This window comes from Bison bison, unplaced genomic scaffold, assembly GCF_000754665.1.
Source record: "Bison bison bison isolate TAMUID 2011002044 unplaced genomic scaffold, Bison_UMD1.0 scf7180017864331, whole genome shotgun sequence".
In the NCBI taxonomy this organism is placed as follows: domain Eukaryota; kingdom Metazoa; phylum Chordata; class Mammalia; order Artiodactyla; family Bovidae; genus Bison; species Bison bison.
In genome coordinates, this window is record NW_011494903.1 from 5,000,343 (window position 1) to 5,025,791 (window position 25,449).

The window sequence follows — 25,449 nt, forward strand, 5'->3', positions numbered from 1 at the left end:
GGCGGACTGTCAGTCCAACAGATAGCTATGTCTACTGAGGCGTGTGCATTAGCTGTGGTCATGGTAAGAATTCCTAGGGATGAAGTCACTAGGATTTGGAGATCATAGCAGGAAACAATTCGAGGGAGAGGGAGGATTTGAGCTAGCACTTGAAAGATGTGCATTAGGAAAGGAAGGAAAAGGAAAAAGGGCACATTCCAGACCAAGGAGAAGCATAGGCAAGTTTGTGATCACGAAAAGGGGAAGGGGCAGGTGGTGGATACAAGGAGGAGGCCAGACCAGTCGCCAAGTACTGAGAACAGGTGGCGGGAAGTGGTGTGAAATTTAGGCTATCTCTGTAGGTGATACCCAGATTATGAGATGCTGTAAAATCCAGGAAAAGAAGGTGCTTGCTCTGTTTCTGATGGCAGCGGGGTGCCACTGGGGTATCTCAAGCAGGCAGGTGGCAGCAAGTGGGATCTCACTGCTAAGCTTTCTTGCTGCAAAAATTATTCAAGCCCCAGGCTTCATGAGTCTATAGCATAGGCTGTGCCCTTATTTTTAAAAAGTGTGTAGGCGTGGGCATAATTGAATCAACCTGTTAACAAGTGAAAAGATACAAATAAAAATTTAAAGTTAGTATCATACAAATAAACTTATTTACAAAACAGAAATAGACTCACAGACTTAGAAAACAAACTTATGGTTACCAAAAGGGAGAGGTGGGAGAGGGTAAACTAGGAGTTTGGTACTGACAGATACACACTAATATATATAAAACAGATAACCAACAAGGACCTACTGTATAGCACAAAGAACTATATTCAATATCTTGTAATAACTATATAATGAAAACCTGAAGAAGAGTAGATACATAAAGAATATAAATATCAACTATACTTCAATTAAAAATAAATAAAATAAAAACAAAAAATAAAGTTAGTATCACTACATCTCTGCTTTTCACGTAGTAACCCAATTTTTAACAAATAGGGTTTTTTAATTTATTGAGTATAGTTGATTTATCATGTTGTATTAATTTCTGCTGTACAACAAAGTGATTCAATTATACACACATATATGTATTCTTTTTTTATATTCTTTTCCCTTATGGTTTATCACAGGATATTTAATATAATTCCCTGTACTATAGAGTGAACTCCGGGAGTTGGTGATGGACAGGGAGACCTGGCGTGCTGCAGTTCATGGGGTCGTAAAGAGTCAGACATGACTGAGCAACTGAACTGAACTGAACTATGGAGTAGGACTTTGTTGTTTATCCATTCTATGTATAATAGTTTGCATCTGCTAACTCCACATTCCTAGCCCATCTTCCCCCAACACCCCGCCCCCTGGTAACTACAGGTCTGTTCTCTACATCTGTGAATCTGTTTGTTTCATGGATACGTTCATTTGTGTCATATTTTAGATTCCACATCAGTGATATCATAGTTGTTAGTCTTTCTCTTTCTGACTTACTTCACTTAGTATGATTATCTCTAGGTCTAGCCATGGTGCTGCAAATGGCATTATTCCATTCTTTTTGTGGCTGAGTAGTATTCCTCCGTGTGTGTGTGTGTGTGTGTGTGTGAGTGCGCACGCGTGTGCACACCATGTCCTCTTTATCCATTCATCTGTCGATGGACATTTAGGCTGTCTCCATTTCTTGGCCATTGTGAATAGCGCTGCTATGAAAATAGGGATCCGCTGGATCATACAGCAACTCAACTGTTAGTTTTTTCAGGAAACTCCATATTGTTTTCCACAGTGGCTGTACCAATTTACATTCCTTTACCAACTGTGTAGGAGGGTTCTCTTTTCTCCACACCCTCTCCAGCATTTGCTATTTTTAAATGGATTTCATGTATTGGCCTAAAATCGAGTAAGTTTGAGCTCTACTGGGTAAGAGATGTTATGTATCCCTATTGTACAGATGAAGCAATGAGACCTAGAGATTTACTCAGGGTCACAGATTTAGTAAGTGATGAAGCCAGAATTCAAACCCCAAACTTCCAGTCCCCAAACTGGTAATTTTGGCTTAATACAGACTGCACTCTCATATTAGTAGATTAAGAAAACACAAATCTTGACTTGCGAAAAATACATTCACTATCTGAAAGATGTATTTCTAGGAAAATCAATTAGCCGAAGCAAGGAGTATTATATTTCCTCCAGGCCCTTTCTTTGATCTCTGTTTGGGCCAGAGTGGACCTAGGGTTATTTTATTCATGATACTTCAGAATCCAAATCAGGACATTTTAGGAAGAGAAACATGCATTTCTTCACACACTCCTAAACTATCGATGCTTTTTGCAATGAGGGAAGGCTCCCTAACTCTTTGGGACAAAGTGAGGTCTCCTCGAATACTGGAGGCCTTCAGGGGGGTGCTTGTTCTCAGCTGGCTTCTCTTCTGCCCAGGGAAGGGAGTGTCCACATGGGAAGCCAAGGGCAACAGCCCACAGCCAGCACAGTCCCCTCTACGGGAATGGGAGTGGGTTTGTATAAGCAGATCTTAGGTCTCCACTGAGAATCAACTGGTTAACTCAGTAGAGATAAAACCCACTTTTTAATGATTTTATAGGATAACTAAGTTGGAAGGCCTACTTTTGAAAGTCTTAAAACTTTTTTTCATGTAAACCTACAAAATTATGTTGAAAAACTAGCATACACTCCTAAGGTAACATCTGTAATTTTCCAACAAGTTTTAAATAGTTGTAGCAGAAGTAATTTCCAGCCCATTTGGCAGCTAGACATGTGCTTCAATACTTTTGGCAAAACTTTGGAGCTGCAAATTTAGCTTATTCAATTTGTGGGAAATTATCCAAATGTATCAGCTCAAATACATTGATTTTTTTCGTCAGAAAAGGTCCAACTTCATTTTCATTTCAAATACACATGTTAGCCTGCCTCTATGGCAACCACTACCTTTTGGATCCTAATTGTAAGATGAATAGATGGATGGGTGGATGGACCGACAAGCAGAGCATGCCTTGCCATGACTGCCTGGCCAGAATGAAATATGGAACCACCCAGTTTGATATTTCTTGATTTATTCATATGGGACTTTTCCTCAGTAAAATATTCATAGTAAACTGAATACCCATGGGTCTTTTTCACCAAGATGGACTTCTTGTTAGCATTTTGCTTCATTTATTTTTTTCTAAACCATTTGAGAATTACTTTCAAATCTAACAATAAATAGTTTAGTGTGAACCTTCTAGGAGCAAGGACATTACCTTATGTAACCACAGTACAGTTATCAGTCTCAGGAAACTTAACATTTGTACAATACTGTTATCCAATAGATAGTCCATAATCACATCTCCTCAATTGGCAAGAATGTCCTTCATAGTTTTTCTCCTTAATCAGGGGTCACAAATTGCATTTGACTGTTGTGTCTGTTCATTCTCCTTTAATCTGGAATTAGCTCCCAACCCTTTTTTCCCCCTACAACATTTTGAGAAGTCTAGGCTGTCTTGCCTGCGGTTCTGCAGACTGCCGCTCGGGTTGCATTTGTGGGATTGTTGGCACTTGATTAGATTCAGGTTCACATCTTTGGAACACTGTGTTCATGATGACGTGTCTTCACATCATGAGTCACCAGCACCAGTTTAGCCCAAGGAGCCTTGCACACCCGGACTGTCCTTACAGGTATCTATCCACCAGACAGTGCCTTGTGGTAAAATGAATGAGATGGGCAAGAAGTGCATCTGTCTGAGGAAGTCCAAGGGTGACCGTAAAACTGGCTGCAGGAGTATTTGTCTGTGGACCGGGCTTAGAATGCAGCACATGTGGAAGTTGAGGATCTGGACATGGATTCTTCTAAAACTCCCCGTAGACTCTAGAAAGCCCTCACATATTGCCCCCCTGAGGGATACATGCCACAGTCTGAAGACACTGACCAATGCCATGGTGAACACAAAATATTGTTCATGGAGTCAGTTGATGTTTGTGTAGTTAATTTGAGGGCATTCCTAGGAAGAGGGAAGAAGCAGCCCAGACTCCCAAGATGGGTCTGCTCCTTCTGCCCACAGACTACCATGCCAGGGCCCCCAGGCCTTCTGCTCTGTGGGACACGCTGGATGAGCAAGGGGCCAGTGTCTCGTCCCCTTCAGGGTACATTCTGTCCATGAGCCAGCCGAGCTGATCTTCACACTGCTTCCTCTAGTGTAATGTTGATGAAGGATCATCATCAGCTGTGAAAACCATAGGCCTGACTTTGTGGGCCATTTGTTAAATGCCTCCAGGCTCTAAGCTAAAATCTTTTCTCCCATTCCAAGTAATGATCCCCATTTTAGGGGGAGGTCGGGGCTGCACAAAGTTATAGGCAACCCAGCCAGACTAGACTTGGGAAAGCCTAACCCAACACTTACCTTGGGACCACATGACCACTTCCTGCCAGTACACCGCGCTGCTGCATAACTCTCCTTCTATGTCAGAAGGTCAGGGAGGAGAAAAGTCGAGTGGAGGTTTTGAATGCAGCTGGTTTTGAATGATTGTTGTTCAGTTGCTAAATCGTGTCTGACTCTTTGCAACCCCATGGACTGCAGCACGCTAGACTTCCCTGTCCTTCACTATCTCCTGGAGTTTGCTCAAACTCATGTCCATTGTGTTAGTGCTGCCATCCAGCCATCTCATCCTCTGTCATCCCCTTCTCTTCCTGCCTTCAATCTTTCCCAGCATCAGAGTCTTTTCCAATGAGTCAGCTCTTCTTATCAGGTGGCCAAAGTCTTGGAGCTTCAGCTTCAGTGTCAATCCTTCCAATGAATAGTCAGAACTGATTTCCTTTAGGATTGACTGGCTTGAATGATACTTCTAGCTAGTTTCCTGAAGAGTCTTTGAGAGTCCAGTGAAGTCATTCACTGAGGGGTAGAGAGCCCCTCTTCACTCTGATGGCAGGAATCCATCAGGCAGGCTGGAATGATAGAGAACACTTCCCTTTTACCCTCTTTATTCTCCTTTCAGCTTTTCAGTCCTTCCTCTTCTTGCCCAGGTCTCTCCGGCCCTTCGAGTTCCTTCTACCCAATGCTCAGTTAATAGCTTCCCAGGTGGCTCAGTGGTAAAGCATCCTCCTGCCAATGCAGGAGACCCAGGTTTGATCCTTGGGTCAAGAAGATCCCCTGGAGAAGGAGATGGCACCCCACTCCAGTATTGTTGCCTGGAAAATCCCATAGACAGAGGAGCCAGGCGGGCTACAGTCCATAGGGTCGCAAAGAGCTGGACATGACTGAGCAGCCAAATGACAACAGCAGTGCTCAGCTGGCCCTGGGGAAGGGCCCAGGAAAGTTGGATGCAGGCCCCATCGTAATTGCCAGGCCCCTCGGACTGCAGACAGGGCCTTTTGGGAAGGAGGGAGTAAGGTTCCTTTGCTTTCCAGGTTCCTCTGGGGTTTCCTCTGAAAAACCACCCACCTCTGATAATACCACAAGGGATATTTTCCTTTTGTGTGTGCTTAGTTTCACTGGGTAACTTTCTCACCCTCCCCATAAAGTGTTTTGTAAGGACAGTAGCAGGGCCCCTGGTGTGCACTCTTGAGTGTGAGGTGTTTACAGCTGGCTGTGCAGTGCTTTCAGCTCACACCAGGTATTCATGGATTAGCTGACAAATGGACACCCTACTGGGTGTTTTCCTGACTTAAAAGCAGAAGAATGAACATTTTTCCCCTCAGGGGAGCCATTTCTGTATTACCATAAAATTATTAACATCACTATAATAAGAGCATGGACCACATAGGTGGAAATCAGAGCAATTGGAATCTGAATAACAAAATGAATATAGTCCATCTTTCCTGAGTGAAAGTTTTTGAGCTATTTGTATTCATGGAGTAATTTCAATTACAATGATGATAAGTTTTCTTAGTTAAATTGTAGGATAAATAGTTAAGAAATGGTATTTCTAAGAAGTATGTGTGATGTTGGTCAAAGTAGGCAGAGATGGTAAATAAAATGGCATTTTGGTTGGATTAAGTGGCCTTTAACAGTATATCCAGAACTCCTTTTTCTGAATTTTGAACTGGTTGGTCTTTTCTTCTGCCTTGAGAGGATCCAGAAATACTTTTTTAAACGACAAAACACTGGTGTTTTTATAACACAAATACTTTACAAATAAACCCATGTCATGTTTTATTACCAGCCAGCCACTGGTCACGAAGAGTAACTCCAGTAACTCCAGCAGTGGTCACAATGACTTAGTAAATGGCCTCAGCTGGTGACTGTTCATAGAATAGATGCCGTGGACCCTTCTTGAAGTGACCAGGATGGCCTATCTAATGCTAGGTGAATACTCTGTCCAAAATAGGAAGGCCAGGGGAGTCATTACATAGTGCAAGATAACCTCAGCAATCTACTGCTTAGGGACCCATGGGCGCTTTTTTAAAATGATTTCAATTGAGTGGCAAAATCGAAACTTTTAAATAGCAGATGACAGAACTTTGAATTTTTCGGAGAACTGGAACATCCTCCCGGACCAACACTGTACATTTCAGAGGTCACGGAAGGTCAGATTAAAAACAAGGTGCACAGTTCCCAAGACAAGCTATGGGACTCTCACAATCCATTTGGCAGCGGTTGCCGTGGATGATTCTAGCCTCTGAGTTCTAAGACCTAAGCATGTTTTCTTAAATTGTAGAATAAACAGTCCAGACATGGTATAGCTCATAAGTATGTGTGACATTGGTCAAAGTGTGACCTACATATGATAGAAGCAGCAAAATCATAAATGAATAAAACAGAGATTTTGAGAACATGTTTTATTTTGAAAAATAAAACCGATTTTGTTGGCCATTTGGGTGAGAAGGGCTGGAGGAGCATAGCCTGTTGGTGTCTTTGTGCTCTCAGAGATGATGGGCTCCATCTCTGCCTTTCCAGGTGGAGACTGAAATGTAAGGCTGCCTCCCGCAAGAACCTGGATATTTTGAGACTCAGATACACGGCCCTCTGTACATATCCCTTCACCTCTCCTAAAGACGACATAGGAAGGTGACACTTGGTTATTTCAAAAGTAACCAAGATGTTGAGACAAGAGGCAAACAAAAAACATTTAGGACTGCTAGAACCTCTCGTGGGGTCTCCTGGGGCCACAATGGTGGCGGGTGAGCAGAATAGCGCTGGGACATCAGCAGAGGTGGTCCTCTCCCTGATGGGGGTGACTAGAGATGAGTGTGGGGCAGGGGTTTCCCACTGAGACTCAAGACTGTCCACATCTTAGGGTGTCAGCACTGGGGAGCCCCCCTCCCACCCCAGAGGGATAGGCGACCTCAGAAGGATTGCCTAGTCCAAGGTTGCAAGGCTGAGCAGGGACTGACCCCGGATGGAATCCCAGGCTCTGTCCTCTCCAACTCTGCAGTGAGACTTTGTCACTTGGCGCCAGTGTGAGTTTGAGGAGCTTCCGGAAACAGGCCTCTCTGTCTGAATCTGCCGCCGCCCTTGGCTGCCGGTTTTCCGGTTTTTACTGGGAAACTGCCAGTTCTGCCTTGGAGTGACATGCAAGACCCAGGAGCTGGGAGAGGTGCCCCTGACCCGCATGCTTTTCCCTTTTTGGAGACAATATACTGTATTCTGTGGCCCGTGGCAGCCTAACTTCAGTTACTTAATGCACCTCCATGCCTGCTGAACTTTTCAATGGAAAGTGTTTCTCCCTTCGTGTTCTGAATGTGATAAATGCATGCAGGGGGAGTCAGCATACCTTGCCCTCCTTCCAGAGTAAGTTGCCACAGGCTGAGAGCAGACAAGCTGCACCACATGGAATTTTTACTTAAACACAGATAGGCAGCTAGGAGCACTTGGAACCAGTCTGAGCTTTGAAACCAAACCGACTGAGTGCACTTTTATGAGCCACGTGACCTTGGGTGGATAGATATTTATCTTCTCTGAGCCTCAGTTTCCTGCTCTATAAAGTACAGATACTATGCGACCCCTGTTTTAACCTTGCAGGGATGTCATTGGGGTTCAAGTTCAGGTTGGGACCTTTCTCTTGTGACTATTAAGTACACCAAGGAAGCGATCGCTTATAATACAGGATGATGCCATTTGTAATATGAGGAATTTTAAAGGTGAGGCTCTACCATGTAGTTCTTATTTCAATATTAGTGAAAGAAAATCATATTTGTACATTATTGAAAAGTAAAAATAACATTCTAAAGAATGACATTAGTTGGGAATTCTCTTGAGAGGTTATATAAATCTTAGGCTGATCTTTTCTTTTCATACAGACGTACATGTATGTATGTGTTGGTCTTTCCTGGATGACTCAGGGATAAAAAAATCCGCCTGCCATTTCAGGAGATACAGGAGATGCGGGTTCAGTCCCTGGGTTGGGAAGATCCCCTGGAGGAGGGCATGGCAACCCACTCCAGTATTCTTGCCTGGAGAATCCCATGGACAGAGAAGCCTGGTGGGCTACAGTCCCCAGGGTTGCAAAGAGTCAGACAGAACCGAGTACAGCATGCAGAATCACATAGAAGTGTATATGTATATACGCACATACATGCGTGTATATGTGTGCATGAGTATACACATACACAGAGAGAGAACTTCTCTTTTCCATACACTTGGTCTACAGAGCAGTTTGTACTTTACCTGGGCTTCAGGTGGGCAGTGAGTATCAGAGTATATGTCCTCCCCTGCCCAGGCAGTTTCCACTTGCCTCCTTTTGTAGACCATCTTTCAGGGGAGGCTCCACACGTAAGGGTGGGCTGCCCAGCCCCCCAGCGCCCCCAGATGCAGCATCTTAGGCCTCGTATCCAGGGTCGAGCCCACCCCAGAACTGGGCACTGTCTGGAGCGAGGGCTCTGGTTGAAGATGCGCATCTCACCTGTGTGGCCCTGGCTCAGGCCGTAGGTCACGTCTGTGGACCTCAGCGTATTAACTCTTGCCCATCCAGTACCCAGCAGCTGGGTGATTTCCAGTGAAACATAGAGGCAGGAGCCCCAGAACAAGGAACATCTGGGTCTTCTCTCCAGCACTCCTGCATCCTTGAGGCTGGCTCTGGCCTGGAAGACAGCTCCTATCCAAGAGGCCCTCTGCGGGTACCAGAGTCCTGGCCCCTCTTCTCTGGGCCCCACAGAGACCCCTCCCACTCTAGGTAAGGGGTCACATCCTCACTACTCTGTGCACAACCTTGAGCTTGTGGGCTCCCTCCGGGGCCCCTGGGCGGAAGACTGGCTGAAAAGTAGCTCAGAAACCCGGCCGGGGAGAGGAGGGCGACCATCCAATAGGAATCTAAAATGACCTCTTTGATTAAAGTATCATTAACCTGTACTCTTTTTTTTAAGAGAAATCTAACATTTAACAGAAAACTTTGTCCACTAAATGCCAGTCTAGCCAAGATAATGTTTTGAATTATGTGCTTTTTAGTTTGGCTATTACAAGGAGTACTCCTAGGTCTCACCATTGTTCCTATAAAAACTCAATTAACTTTACAAGATAGTCAGTATCCCAGGCCTTTGTTCCTGGGGTAGCATTATTGTTTTTTTCCCATAATTGAGGAAGGCTAAGTCTGGGGAGTGAATAGTTTGGTTTGTTCCCGGAGTCTGGCCCAGTACAAGGTTTCACTTGTTTAAATAACATTGTTTATGTGAAGGACACATCAAAGTTTAAATATTTTAAATAGAATAATGCCAAAATATTTAGTTGCACACTAAAAGGATGACTTAAATGCATTTGAGCATTTTGATTTTTCAAAAACTTTAGCTTTTAGATGTCCGTATTTTCCGAGATCGAGCCTCCAAGTGGGTCTGGGAAATGAGCAAGTGTTTGACCTGTTTTTTCAAAACGATGCTCCTCTTTTGTGGTTTGCAGTATTTTACTGTCAAAGTTCTTACTAACAAGGGCCATTTGTGTAGCTGACATGCTGCCAAGCCCTTTATAGGATGAAGAAAGTGATATGACATCAAGTCTTCATTTGGGGAACTAATCCAAATGCAAGCCCCTTTCTTTCCACTTTGCTCAGTGAATTCCAGGAACATGGAGGCAGCCATGGGTTTCTTGGTTCCTGCTGGGGCGTTTACTTGCCTGGGCTGTGCAAGTAAACTGGGCCTCTGCAGGATGCTAAAGATTGGCTCAGTGAGATGCATGGCTCCCAACACACCCCACAAATACCTTGTGTTGATAAATGGAGGTCTCTCTAGAAATGAACTCAGTCAGCAGCAAAAGGCCTGGGATTAGGAATTTTCCATTGGAAGAGACAGGCCTCTTTGCTCTGTGGTTTGGAAAATATCATGTTGCCCTTTTCTAGTTTCCAAAATTCATATCCATGTACAACTTTCAGCATAAATATTTATTGTTTTACTCTATTCTTCAAGAAGGAGAAGAGGATGGGGAGGGCGGAATCCCTTCAGTTTAATTAGAATTGCCTATGTCCTGAACTTGAGGCTTAAATAAATATTTCCACCTTAACAACAAGTTATGAGGGAGATGTCCCATGAAGGGAGAAGTTCTCATAGCTGCTCTCTTCAGTTTAACACCGGGAACATGGATCGACTGCTTCCCCAGTGTCCGAAAGACTTTTAATTCAAGCTTAATGATCCATTCACCACCTCACCCCAAAGCACAAATGACCAGTGCACCCACACTGCTACACACATCACCCCAAGGAAGCCAAGTAGAAATTAAGATAAAGAAAAAGGAGTTAAACATCCTCACGGTGAAAGATAAGTATGTCCCAATCATTACTGAGGATTGCTTACACTAAAAATTCACTTGCTAATTATCTGAAATTCAAATTTAACTTGGTATTCTATATTTTACCTGGCAAGCAAAGCCAGTGGACAAAGGCATACAGTCGAAATGTCATAAAAAGGAGGGACAGTGTTTTTCTGGAACTTTGAAATTGTCGGGCAATTAATAAAACATTATAAATGCTGATTCAAATCATCATTATAACTCTAGTAAAAAGAATGTAATTTATCATGATAAATTAATGAGTCTAAACTAGTGTAAGCTGAACTTTTGAACTTGAATGTTTTCCCGTTTATGTTAAACTTTCAGTAATATTTCATCCTCATTTCTGATTAATCTTTAGTTGATTCAGTTTTAATTAACTGAATCAGTTTTAACTTCCATGTTCCCAGGTTCTTAACTTAATGATCTATTCAAGTGTTCTTAAAGAAAACCAGAGACTTCACCATGTGAATCCTTTTGTAAAACAAAGAGTCTTTTAGAAATTTGAAGGCTTTTTTTTTGTATTTTGACTAATCACTAATTTATTGGGGCTTCTTCCCTCATGGCTCAAATGGTAAAGAGTCTGCCTGCAATGCAGGAGACCTGAGTTCGATCCCTGGGTCAGGAAGATTCCATGGAGGAGGAAATGGTAATCCACTCCAGTATTCTTGCCTGGAGGAGCCTGGCTGAGAATCCCATGGGCAGAGGAGCCTGGCAGGCTACAGTCCATGGGGTCGCAAAGAGTTGGACACGACTGAGCAACTAACATTAACTCATTTCTGATTAATCTTTAGTTGATTGTTAATCAGTTTAGTTGATTCTTAATCAGTTTTAGCTTCCATATTCCCAGGTTCTTAACTTAATGATCTATTCAAGAGTTCTTAAAAAGAACCAGGAATCCCATCATGTGATCCTTTTGTAAAACTGTTTTTCAGAAATCTAAAGGCTTTTTCTTTTTTTGTATTTTGACTAATCACTAATTTATCAGTTAGAAGTTCAGACTTCTGTTCATGTTTTTGAAATCAAGCACACCTAGTTTTCTCTTATATAGCTTATTGTTGAAAAAAAGTCACAAATAGCACAAGCAACTCATTTGTCAAAATAAGTAGTTCATGTCTTTAATATCGAGTGATTTTTTAAAATTTTTAGGGAATTCCCTGGTGATCCAGTGATTAGGACCTGGTGCTTTTACTGCCATGGCCTTGGTTCAATCCCTGCTCTGGGAACTAAGATCCAGAAAGCCCCACAACACAGCCAAGAAATAATTTTCTTTTTAATTTTAAGAAAAGAGAAGGAAAGGAAGGGAGAAAGGGAGGGCAGAAGGAAGGAACAAAGAAAGGTGGGAAGGAAGGAAGGAAAGAAGATTCCTAAGGGACTCAGGTAGAAAATGGTTCAGAGGAAATTTTGAATCCAAATACCCTCCCACTCTCCCAGTATTCCTGGAGGAAACATTGCTCCCACGGAGCCAGAGCCTTTCAGAATCCTCGGAATGAGGTGGGCTTTAAGAGCTGACACTGTAAAGGTGCAGGGGAAGCTGGCAAGGGAGGCAGCTCTGAGACAGTTATTTGCTCTCAGGTGGGAGATGACTGTACTTCTGGGCACTGGGGCTGCCCATGTGATGGAGACTGTGTATTTTGGAGACTTTCAATTCATCACAGTGTGGCTGAACTGAAGCCCAAGTGTCCCCTTGAGAAATAAAAAGGACTCTCTACCCTCGTAAAGTGACCTAAGTCGTTCAAAAAAAAAAACCATTGCCAGCCTCCAGGGACCAGATCCTATTGTAAGCTCCCAGGATCCATTGGTGAACAAGCCAAGCAGAGGTCCCTGCCTCCTGGGGGTGACATTCGCTCAGAGAAGACAGACAACAAATAGTCACCATGAGAAAAGTTCGACAGTGTGTTGGAGGAGGTTGAGTATTATGCTCTGCGGGGAAGAGGGCAGGAGGATCTGGATTCGGGGTTGGGAGGAACCAAATTTGAAACAGGGAGGTCAAGGTGGGGCTGGGTCGCGGTGACTTTTGAGCAGACTTGCAGGGGATGTGAGTGTGAGTCACTGGGTTCTCTGTAGGAACAGCGTTTATGTAGAGGGAACAGCCAGCAAAAGGCCGAGTGCCTGTTCGTGTCTGATGTATGCGGTTCTCAGCCATGACAATTTTGCCCCCAGGGGACATCTGGTCATATCTGGAGACACTTCCATTTGTCACCGTTGGGATGGGGGTGGAGGCTAGTACGGGTGTCTCCTGGGTAGAGGCCAGGGGTGTAATTAAACATCCTTAAACACACCCACAACAAAGGATGTGCCAGCCCCAGTGTCAGTGGCGCTGAGGTTGAGAAACCCTGTGTTTGAGGAACAGGGAGGAGGCCAGAGGAGCTGGAAGGGAGGCAGCAAGGAGGAGGGAGGTCGAACACGAGGTCAGCGGTGACAAAGGCTGGGACTGGGGTGGAGAGTGGGGGGCGTCGGGGAGGACCTTAGGCCAGTGTGGACTTTGGAGGGCTTGGAGCAGAGGAGGGACATGAGCTGCATTCACAATTTCAAGAGCATCGCTCTGGCTGCCAGGTGCAAGACAAACTGAAGGAGGGTAAGGGAATGCAGGGGCTCGGGTCTGGTGAGATTATCCAGGCAAGAGGTGACTGGCCAAACACCAGTGGAAGCAGCTTCGAGACCTCTGTGCACAGAACCACCCAGTGCCAGATTTTAGAGTTAGAATTACGAAATTCCATACCATCCCTGCTCTTTTCATTACTATATGTCCTATATTTTGCCCTAATATAGATAATATTATATATTAGCTATCTGTATAGACAGGTAAGAAAGAGGAATAGATATGGTTAAGTTGCCTTAGTTGAATTATATCTTACACATTAGGATACCTGATACCTGTTTTAGCAATTCATTCATAACAAAACAGTTTGACATGGGTTAGGTACAATGTAATCCTCTGCTTTACCATGGTCTTGGCAAAAAAAAAAAAAGTTCACTCTTGCTAACAACTCTTTCGGGGTATATTTTTCTAAACAATGTATAACCCTAAACATCCTAATTACCTGAAAATGGGATCATGTCCGACTCTTTGTGACCCCATGGACTGTAGCCCACCAGGTTCCTCTGTCCATGGAATGTCCCAGGCAAGAATACTGGAGTAGGTTGCCATTTCCTTCTTCAGGGATCTTCCCAACCCAGGGATCAAACCCACATCTGCCACATTGCAGGCAGATTCTTTACCATCTGAGCCACCAAGGAAGCCCTGGAAAAGTGATGAGGGGAGCATAAAAGGTCTAGTGCCTAATACATGGATGTTTGAATTACTTTCCTCTTTTAGAAATGTATTCAGTTGTTCAAATAGTTTCTCTTCTCTTACCTGATCAGCTGAAGCAAATGCTTGAAATACAGCAAAAATGCCAAAAAACCTTGAAGTCATGCATTTGCCCAAAGGTCTCCAATACCCTAGAAGCATCACCTCAGTCACTGCTCCATGTGATCTTCCTAAGCATGTGTGTTGTCCTGTTTGCAGCCAAAGCCATTGGGAATCGTAGTGACAGCCTGCAGCAGAGGCAGTACCCCACCGCGCCTGTCCACAGGCAGCATTGCATTCCATGTATTGCTGTGATGCATGTAAACATCATATGATCTGACCTTGTATTTTTAAAGTCCTGCTAATCCAAAGAAGTGGTAAATTAGTCTCTTTATTAGTGAACAGTGGGCTGTTTTTCAGTCTCTTAATGTCTTTTAAGGAAGTTTTAAAACATAGTTGAATTCAGGACTTTTTCATGTGATCTATCCAAATGGTTCTTCCACTCAGCAGGGCAGAAGTGTTAAGTCAGGGTGGAGTTCAGGGAGCTGAATGTCAACTTTCACCTTGACATTCCAGGTGAAAGCAGCAGTGTCTTCCAAGAGTAATCCTTCTTTCACCCTCTAAGACAGGGTTTCTCAAAGTATGGCCCAGGGACCACCTACCTCAGAACTCCCCCAAGGCTCCTTAAACTGGTGCAGGTTCCCTGGCCCCTTCCCACACTTCCCCCTAAGGGTCGGCCAGGTCCCTATATCTTCCCCCAAGTATCCCAGCACAGTCCTGCCCACACATTTGAGAACCCCGACTGCAGGTTACCCTTATTAGAAGAAATGACCCTCCAGCAGCATCTCAACATAGACTTGTTAAAAATGGCAGACGTCATCCACGTGGAAATTCCATTTCTAAGGATTTGTTCTCCACAAAGAAGTGTGTCATCCCCCTCCCGTGTTAGTCTTGAATTTCTTTCCTGGGAATCTTGGAGGGTGCCTTTTGGCCTTTGTCCTTGGGGGTGTACAGTGGTCCCTGAAGGGGTCGTTTCACCATGGGCGGGGTTGGGGGGACCATACTGGGTCGCCTTTCAGAGAGACCGATCTTAGAGACTCCTTGAAATGGTCGTTGCTCTCGCCTCATGTGTCCATCTCTGTTTTCTTGTTGCACAGCAAATATGCCAGAGGACTACCCTGATCAGTTTGATGATGTCATGGATTTTATTCAAGCTACCATTCGAAGACTGAAAAGGTCACCAGAGAAACAAATGGCCGTGCTTCCTCGGAGAGAGCGGCACCGGCAGGGGGCGGCCGCCAGCCCGGAGAGTGCCAGAGGGAAAGGCCGGCGCGGCCAGAGGGGCCGAAATCGCGGCTGCGTCCTCACCGCCGTGCATCTAAACGTCACTGACTTGGGTTTGGGCTACGAAACCAAGGAGGAACTCATTTTCAGGTACTGCAGCGGCTCCTGCGATGCAGCCGAAACAATGTACGACAAAATATTAAAAAACTTATCCAAAAGTAGAAGGCTGGTGAGTGACAAAGTCGGGCAGGCGTGTTGCAGACCCATCGCCTTTGATGACGACCTGTCCTTTTTAGATGATAACCTGGTTTACCATATTCTAAGAAAGCATTCCGCTAAAAGGTGTGGATGTATCTGACTCCGGCTCCAGAGACCGCTGTGTATTGCATTCCTGCTGCAGTGCAAAGAAAGGGACCAAGGTTCCCAGAAAATGTTTGCCCAGAGTGGAAGATGAGGACCAAGGAGGCGGAGGAGGAGGACGTGGAGGCAGAGGAGGAGGAAGGCAGCCATTGTGGGAGCCTGGTGGAGGGAGATCCAGCTACAGAAAACTGGACAGGAGAGAGAGAAAAGACAGCCGTCCGCCTTCTCCCGGATGGCAGCTGACGTCACCGGAAGCTCAGGGCCAGTGTCCCTGGTTGGGTGTTGCCGTCGTTTCATCTGATACAGTCCACCGCCATGGGTCCCGGGTTCAGCCGCGGATGCACTTGAAGCCAAACCAGTGTATCTCCTGTGGTTTGCTTTCACATGTCTAGAGACACCAGGGAAACGGCCCTCCTGGTGTCATTCCTTGTCATTGTTTTACTGCTGAAAGCAAAGAGAGGTTTATTTTTCTGTCACTCAGTGGAGACATACCCCGGAAAGGAGGGGGAGAAAAAAAAAATCAAAGATCCAGGAGAGTTAGTAACCTTTGCTCTGGAAGGTTCAGGCCTGAGGTTTACTCCAACCAGCATTTTGGGGAACGGTGGGTGATTGATTTCGAACATGGTGTGTGGGGTGGGAAGAAGTTAGCTAGGAACCAAAAAGGCTGTCCTCATGACTAAAACCAAACCTGAAGGTATTTCCTTTCTGCCCTTGGAAACAGGAAACCAGTGTGGTTTTTCGGCAGCATTCTTGCAGGAGAGCGTGCGGGAAGGCCCCCATCTGCACCGGGGCAGGGAGGCTGCTGGGCTGTCGGTTTACAGAGAGACAGATGTTACATACACCCCAGCTCTGTTATGCGTGGTCACCAGTGACCAGAGAAGCTACTCGATGCAATGCATCTGTTTCAGATACAGAAATATAGAGAAGATATTTATTGAGATTTAAGTTATTGTTATTTATTACCGTTCACTAATGAGTTTCTCTTTTTTTTCCCTTATTTATTAAAGTTTCTTTTCAAAGGTGCCAAAGTATATGTGCTCACAAAATGCAAAGGAAGGTGGCAAAGGAAATTTTAATTGGGGTCAAGGGTCCATGCTTTTCAAAGTATTAAAAAGACTTTCGCTAGGCAAAAATCACTTACTTTACCTTTTTAAGAAAAGCCCTTGTGTGCTTCCACCCCCCCTCTACCCTCCAGGTCTCAGCATCTTACCTGGTTTTATATGTTAGAGAGGAACATGTCAGAAGGAACATTTCTGATGGGCCTTCCTTTTCAGGAGCAGCGTGTGGAGACCGTGGCATTTGCTCTCATTTCTACATGGTTCCCTGTCCCAGCAGACAGGCCATGTGCTCCATCCATTTCCTGCTGTGTTGAAGCTCTCACCCTCCCATCCACATGTATCTATCTGTGATATGCATAACCACATATGTCAAAGGTTAAAGTCTCTTTAGTAGGTGGTGCTGGACTCAATGTTGACCTCAAAATAACAGTTCTCTCAAGTAGCCGGGGTTCTACCCTGATAGTGGAGACTCTTCCCCTATCCTTCCATCCATCCACTGCCTTCTTGAGAAACACGTCTAGGCCCAGCATAGCCAAGGAGCGCTGCAGGCTTTCTGGAAGTGGGGTCAGCCTGGTTGCCATGCAAGCCACCAGGGGCTACCCCCATACACCTGACTCCTCCTCAGAAGAAGGTGGTCGGGAAGGGTAGATGTGGAAGACGGGCCCTGGCCCAGCCTCGGCACACCTGCCCCACCACATGGATACTGAAAGCCTTTGACAGAGCAGGGACATAGGGTGAGAAAAACTATCTCAGCGACCAGGTCATGGATTTGTCTGGTCTCTGCCCCCATGCTCAATGCACTGGGCCCTATTTTAAGAGCTTGTGACATATCTCATAAAAGGGATTTTTATCAAAGAGGTTATCTATCACTACATCACTACCTTAGTGGCTATTAGCTCAAGTGGTACAGATTTGGCAAATAAATAGCCTACTGGCTTCCCTCAAATAATCATGTAAATTTTACAAAGTAATCAAGAAGCACCAGACATCCCCCCAAGGACCCAAGCTGCCCATCACTCTGCCCTCTCTGTTCTTTCTGCTCCCCTTGCACGACTCGGAAATAGAGGAAAAGGGCCTGCCTCTCACCCTCTCTTGGGGCCTAAGGAGGGGAACTTGCTGAGGAATGGCCTGCTCAAAATAGGGACAGGTCGAGCTGACCGGTCGTTCATGAAGTGCAATTTGATGCAGCCCCAGATCATCTGTCCAATTCAGAGAGTCCTGGCAGGTCTGGTGGCCGGCGTCCCCAGGGGTCAGCCTTAGCCCCAGCTCCCTGTGGAGACTCTCTGCCCACAGGGGCGGTAGGATTCAGCGGATGCTGACAGCTCCTTCCCAGCATCACCTACACACCATAAGCAGGTTTTCACTGAAGCAAACTGCTCGGCCAAAGCCACAAAAGGGTAAAGTTTGTGATTTTTTCTTTATTGTTGCGATTACCATCTGATCCAGTAAGGAGTGCACTTCTTTGGAAGTTCTGACTTCTCTGATCTGTCTCAGTCGTTTGTGTTATACAACCAAAGTTCTCTACAGACTTTATTTTTGTACAATATTATTTTGTAACTTTTTACAAATAAAAACTCATTTCTATTGCTCTCTCTACTTCTGTGCTATCTCACCGACCCAGGAACCACAGCTGACTCAGGCTAGAAGTCCGTCCCTTTCACCACTCAGCCACTGGTTGGTCAGTGACCTTGTCCATCAACTCTCCACAACCAATCAGTACTCAAGTGGGGAAGAACTTACAAAGTTCTTCTTTATTCATTCCACAGACTGCGACGTTGTGCCAGGCACTGTCCAAGGCACCAAGGATCCAACAGTGGCCACAACAATCTCTGCTCAACAGAGACTGAGCTCTGCTCTCTCCTTGTGGAGTTGATATTTCATTTGAGGAGGAAAGGCAATATTCCAAAAAGTATGTAGGGGGTTGAGTGTCAATAAATGAGTCATCATTTATAAAGGATACAAATAGGGTATCATAATAGAAAATAACAGGCCTGCTCTAGCGAGAGGTCACATTGAGGCAGAACTTAAGAAATAGATGGGAGTGTCCTGGCAAAACCCTGCGACAGGCAGGCGCTTGGACGGCGCCACAGCTTTGCACAATCCCGGGTGACGCCCGAGGTTCACGTGGGTTCTCCGCCCGCAAAGTAGCAGGATCCGGGGAATTGTGCAAATGGTGGCCCCGGGCTTAGTTGTTCTGGTGGCAAGAAAAACACACCGAAGAGAGGAAATGCCATGGCTCGGGGCTGGGGGAGGAGAGCACGCTTCCTCCTCGGATGACACCCCGTGCTGTGTCACCCGAGGCCTTGTGACTATTAAAAGGCGGCCTTGTACAGCGTTTCAAGCCCAAAACAAAACTGATGCTCTTAAGACTCTTCTAAGTGGCCACCAGCCTAGACTTTCCAGCGGAGCGCGTCAGTACAGTGCCGGAAACGCCCTCCCTCTCCCGGCCGGGATAGTGCCTGGTACCCACCCTGGGCACTTGGAGTCCTGCCGCCAGGGCAACGCTTAGGCCTGGGCGCTTTCTCCATGCTAAATTCTGGTCCACAGTTCGGAGAGGAATGCAAACACTTGCTCATCTCCTCTCCCTTTACCATTTCTCCAAAGTGTGTTCCCAGGATGACATTCCTTAAAAATGGAGTGGCTCTCTGATCAAATAAGTTGGGAAAACACTGAGTTATATAACATCTTTTTGAAGTTAAAAAGAGAAATGTAGGGCTTCCCTAGTGGACTCAGTGGTAGAAAACCCACCTGACAATGCAGCAGACACAGAGTTGATCCCTAGCCCCAGAAGATCCCACATGCCACTGGACAGCTAAGCCGTGCACCCCAGCTACTGAGCCTGTGCTTTAAAACCCAGAAGCCACAGCTCCTGAGCCCACGAGATACAACTACTGAAGCCCTCCTGCCCCAGAGCCTGAGCTCCACAACAGAAGCCACTGCAATGAGAAGCCCACACACACAGCTACAGAGTAGCCCCTGCTTGCCACAACTAGAGAAAACCTGTGCAGCGATGAAGATCCAGCAGGGCCAAAAATAAATTTAAAAAGAGAAATGTAGAACCTACTAGAGCCTTTATTAAACTAATGCACATTGTGACCACCCAGGAGTAGCATGGAGTGTGCAGATTTCCCCAGATGGACCATGAAAATGTCTATCGCTTTGTTTGCTTTCTCTTAATATCTGTTGACCATCCCTTGAAACTACCTTGGGCCATGTTGCTTGCTCCTGTAAACATGGGGATGAGCAGAGAGGGGGACTGGAGATTTGTAAAAGGCAGAAACACATGGGGAAACAGCTAGGGAGCTCCCCATGTGCACGTGTATACACACACACACACACACACACGCATTCTGGACATTTGGGCATTGTGGGTTTCTTGTTCAGCATGATTAACCAGTGGTCAGCTTTGGAAGTTCCATTCAACCAAGAAAGAGAGTATGTTGAAAGCTGGGAAATTCTTAGCAGCAATGAGAAAAGCAACTTTCACGATGCTTACCACACATGCTCACCCAACTCAAGTTGTTAGAACCACCAATGCTTTGGCTGGCCCATAGTCTGGAGTGGAGGGGCGGGGGTGGATGTCCCCTCACAGTGGTCCTCAGAGGAGTATGGCTCTTGTTGGGCATCAGAGTCCCTACTGCTGAGGATGGTGTGAGAGTACAGGGTCAGAACCCTGGACACCAGGCTCAGATGGTCTCATGGGGCTTGTGCCCACCATCATCTTGGGCTGGTTTTCTCCTATGCATCTGATGCCAAAGTAACACTTTAAAAGAACTTTTAAAAGAACCAGTCCACTCCCAATGTAAAGATGGGAAATCAGAATTCCATTAACCTAAGTCTCAAAAACAGAAAGCCCCCTCCCCTTCACACACAGGGACCCTCTTGGGCCACGGCTGACTTGCTGCCTGACCTCAGCATCACAGGGAGGAGGGAGTCCACTCCTCACACCATCCACCTTCGCTTCTCAGAGCACAGCGGCAGGGAGGGGATGAAAGTGTCAGCCACATGCCCCAAGCGTTTTCCACCAGGTAAGGAAGTGTCTGAGCCCCAAGTATCTCCTTGAGACGCATCTTTGTTTAAAAAAGGTGTTACTGTAATCCCACGCAATAGTTGACTTGACTCTCATCTCCTCACACAACCTCCTGAATGAAATCAAATCCAGATGTTGCCACGTCATCCCTGAAAATAAATAGAGAGTTGGGAAAACAAGAGGAAAGCATCCACTTACTCATATGTGATCATTAATATGCTGCCACGTCCCAGCCCCGTGGCAGGTGAGGATAACGATGATGGGAGTGCAGTCGGGGTGGAGGATATGTGGTGACAGGTGCCTGAAAAGTGCCAGAATGCCTCCAAGAGCAGCAGGTGGGAAGAAAACCTGAAAAAAAAAAAAAAAAGAGTCAGGGACAACTACACAGTAGGGCTCCCAGATAACTTTAATTTCAGATAAACATGCCTAATTTCTTAGTATAACTATGTCTCGTGCAGCATTTGGGGCATGTGCTATTTGGGACATGACTATTAAAATGATTACTCACTGAGGGCCTCTGACCCACAAAAGCCGTGATTCAGCTCTGAGTGCATTGCCAGCAACAACCTGTCCAGGTCCTCTACCCACAGGTTTTTTCTAGTTTTCCCCATCTTATTCAATCATTAAAGCCAATCTTGAACTATAAAATAAACAAACAAAAAACTTTCTTCTCACCCTTAAAGTTAGATTGTCTTCTCAGGATATTTGCATTTACTTCCTGTTCAAGGAAACAAACCTAAGCATGGCCGTTAACCTTCTAAGACTCACTCACTCCTCTTGAGAAGACATGAATCAGGACATGAGGGGATAAGAGAGGTAGAACGGGTCAGACAGAAGAGCGGATGGTGAGGAAGGCAAAGAGAAGACTTTAGGCCCCAGGAGATAGGAGAGCCAGCTGAGGTGGGCATGACAAACAAGATGAGGTTTTCAAATATGCGGAATAGATCCTTTTAACTTGGGGAAGTCTTTCAATTGGGACACGTAGGGGATTTTAACACACTTCTTGTACGTGGGCCTCATTCATTCAATTAATTAGTGAATATCTATCTCCTAGCAGAGAAGGATATAAGGATATAAAGATAAAGCCCTCAAGAGCATCCCAGATTAGAGGGACAGAAATAAGAATCAGTTCAGTTCAGTCGCTCAGTCGTGTCCAACTCTTTGCGACCCCATGAATCGCAGTACGCCAGGCCTCCCTGTCCATCACCAACTCCTGGAGTTCACTCAGACTCACATCCGTCTAGTCAGTGATGCCATCCAGCCATCTCAAATAAGAATATTAAAGTACAAAGTGGTGGGACTTCCCTGATGGCCCAGTGACTAAGACTCTGAGCTCCCAAAGTAGGGGACCTGGGTTTGACCCCTGGTCAGGGAACTAGATCCCACAAGCTACAACTAAGACCCAGCACAGCCAAATAAATAAGTAAACAAATATCTTTTAAAAAATACCAAATGATGAGGGCAGTGATGAAGAGACACAGTGTATTATGGGAGCTTAGAGGAATAGTAAACCCAGCTGAGGCTGTGGGGTGGATAAAGGTATCAAGGATGGTGTTCTGGAGGTGGATGCCTGACAGATGGTTAAAAGAGAGAAGGAATTTCCCAGACTGGAGTTGAAGAAAAGAGGGTGTTTTAGGCAGCAGGAACTTGAGAGCTAAGCCAGGACTAAGACGGCCTGGTGTGCTGTTGGCTTGAAAAGGTGGAGCTTTGGAGTCTGAGTGGCTTGGGCAGCAGGGAGCAGAGAGGGTGGGTGTGTGAGGAGGGTGGGGTGGGGTCAGGAGCTCACACTCTGCGACTCCAGCTCTGTATCCATCCCTGAGGAAAGGGTCACTTTTGATCTTTGCAGCCGACCTCTCCCTCTCAGACCCTCTGTCCCCTACCCCCAGTCCCTCTGCTGTCCCATCCTCTCAAAGCCTGGTCTGCACTGCTTTCCTTCTCCCATGAAAAGCCTCTCGTACACCAGAGGACTGAAAAGGCTCCCAGATCAGCCTTTCCCCAACCATCTAGTTAACATTAGGGAAGCATTCAGGGAGGAAAGGGTTTCTTGATTTTAAAAACTGGCGAAATGCTGAAAATTTTGATTCCATCTCAGGAAGAGACAGTACATGTTACGTATCAATCAAGGCCTGTTCACTGTTGTTTAACTCAGCACCTCACCATCTTATTTGACCAAGGAGCACACGCTGACATCTAATATAAGTGTGTTGTCGGACACAACTTGGGAAATGGTATCATAGAATCAAAGGAATGAATCTCTAATGGAAGAACTGCAGACACCAGAAGTAAGTTATTTCTGACCAAGGGGATCGCTCCACCCCATCACTAGAATGCCACCATGCTTGGCCTGAAAGACCAGAGAAATAACCACCCCCTTTTTTTTTTTTAACATGCATTACTGGTCCAGTGAGCAACCAAACTCAGCTATGTTCTCATTTCTCTGCGCTTGAGCAGAGGTGATTAACCCTCCTCCCTGTCATCATTCTCCACTGTCTCTACCCCAACCCTGCCATCATTCACAACATCTGGACTGGAAGACACACCAAGGGTTCTAATCCATGCTACACACACAGATAAATGAGTTCTCGTGCTATTCATTCATGCTGTTAACCAAATACAGACAGACCCCTTCCATTCCTGGCTATGTGATTAGATCACACAGCTGGCTTCTCTTGTGTGTGACTGAGGCCAGTGACTGGCCAGAGAGTGTGACCAAAGGTGACATGGGCTTCTTGTGAACCAACATTTAATGGCCCTTGTGACATTCTTGATCGTCTCTTTCATTTTCTAGAGGACAGCAACCAGGAACAGTTAAAGTGGCTGTTCTGTCAACTTGGAGTCACTCTGATGAACAAGGCCGCTCTGCCAACCCACAACAGACATGGCCTGATGGTTGAGAACTAGCCTTGTGTTATGGGAGCCACCGAAATGTGGAGATTATCTGTTACTGAAGCATGCCTGCACCTATTCTGACAGATACATGCCTCTGTTATGATGAGGAAGGTTATGGGTCATGAAGAGAAAGGGAGCCATCAGCAGAGGACAGCAGGGAAGCAGCAGAAAGGCTCAAAGGGAAGGGTAGGAAATTCAGTTGAGGAGGTAACCAGTTGAGGAGGAAATTCAGTTATGCTTTGAGTCAGAGCACAGAGTCCCTGGGGCCACCACAGGGATGTGGGATTTTATTCTTACTCAGGCAGAAAGCCACAAGAAGGGTTTAAAAAGAGGGGTGACAAGATCTGGTTTGTAATGTTAAAGAACGATTGTTCTAGCTGCTTTGCTGAGTTGCAGACTGTGAACTCTTTGGCTCCAAAGTCAGTGTAGATGGTGACTGCAGCCATGAAATTAAAAGACACTTGCTGTTTGGAAGAAAAGCTATGACAAAACTAGACAGCGTAATAAAAAGCAGAGACGTTATTTTGCTGACAAAGGTCCATCTAGTCAAAGCTATGGTTTTTCCAGTAGTCATGTATGGATGTGAGAGTTGGACCATAAAAAAAGCTGAGAGCCAAAGAATTGATGCTTTTGAACTGTGGTGTTGGAGAAGACTCTTGAGAGTCCCTTGGACTGCAAAGAGATCAAACCAGTCCATCCTAAAGGAAATCAGTTCTGGATATTCACTGTAAGGAATAAGCTCCAATACTTTGGCCACCTGATGCAAAGAACTGACTCATTGGAAAAGACCCTGATGCTGGGAAAGATGGAAGGCAGGAGGAGAAGGGGAGGACAGAGGATGAGATGGCTGGATGGCATCACCAACTCAATGGACATGAGTTTGAGTAAACTCCGGGAGTTGGTGATGGACAGGGAGGCCTGGCGTGCTGCAGTCCATGGGGTCACAAAGAGTCGGACATGACTGAGCGACTGGACTGAACTGAACTGAAACTGTGGAAGCCAGGAGACCAGCCAGGCTGATGCAGGAATCGAGGCGAGAAACGATGGTGACTTGGGCGAGGGTTAGTGATTGCGGTACTGATGGGACTTGCTCAAGCCTGGGCAAGTGGGGAGAACGCGAGGGCAGGAGGAGAGAGGGTGTGAACAGGATGGCTCCCAGTCTGAGTCCAAAGCAGAGGCATCACTAAGAGGGCCGAGCTGTCTGCAGCTTGTGTGGGGTCAGGTCGGAGTCTCAGGCTGGACTTTTTCTGCTTGGAAGGTCACCCAATAAGAAGAAGGATGCTGGTCCTCACTCCGGGGAGGCAGAAGCCAGAGCTGGGGCAGGGCTCCGAGGGCGCCTGCCAGGCCCCGAGGTCTGGAATGCCATTAAACGTGTGCGTGCCAGGCCGGCTGGCTCACGTTCAGGATGAATCTGCCACTGCTCCCTCTGACAATGTTTGGCATGAAATAAAAAGTATGGCTTTCAAATGATACGACAAGGAAGATTCTTGAGCAAATATGGCCAAAGGCTCTGGGCAGCATGTTCTCAGAGGCTGGGATTCCACCCGCCTCCAGCCTTCTTTTTAACGTCTGATCCTCCCCAACCCTGCCCTGAAGTTCAGCCAGCCAGTCTCATTGGCCTCCTCACCTGCTGCCCAGCCCTGCCCTCTCCAACTCTGCTCACTGCTGCCAAATACATCTTAATCACCTAGCTCCTCTACTCAGAATCCTGCTCTGCCTTCATGCTGCCAGTCAAATCCTCAGACTGCCAATCAAAAGCTTTTCAATTTGTTTTAAACTAATCTTTTCTCTAGGTTGGTTTTTTTTTTCGGTCCCCTGAATCTTCCTTTTAAGCCTAACCTTTACCCTTCAGTCACTATGGATGACCCATAGAACCTCAAAATCTCAAAATACACACTG

General features: G+C 45.8%; 1 protein-coding gene across 1 annotated transcript in view; it reads left to right on the forward strand.

The window, feature by feature from the left end:
• GDNF (glial cell derived neurotrophic factor) overlaps positions 1-18,217 on the forward strand; it is a 28,099-nt gene extending 9,882 nt beyond the window's left edge. The window contains exon 3 of the mRNA XM_010853758.1: positions 15,087-18,217. Coding sequence (XP_010852060.1) covers positions 15,087-15,571 — 485 coding nt within the window. The 3' untranslated portion in view covers positions 15,572-18,217. The remainder of the gene's footprint in view (positions 1-15,086) is intronic.
• Positions 18,218-25,449: the final 7,232 nt, after the last annotated feature.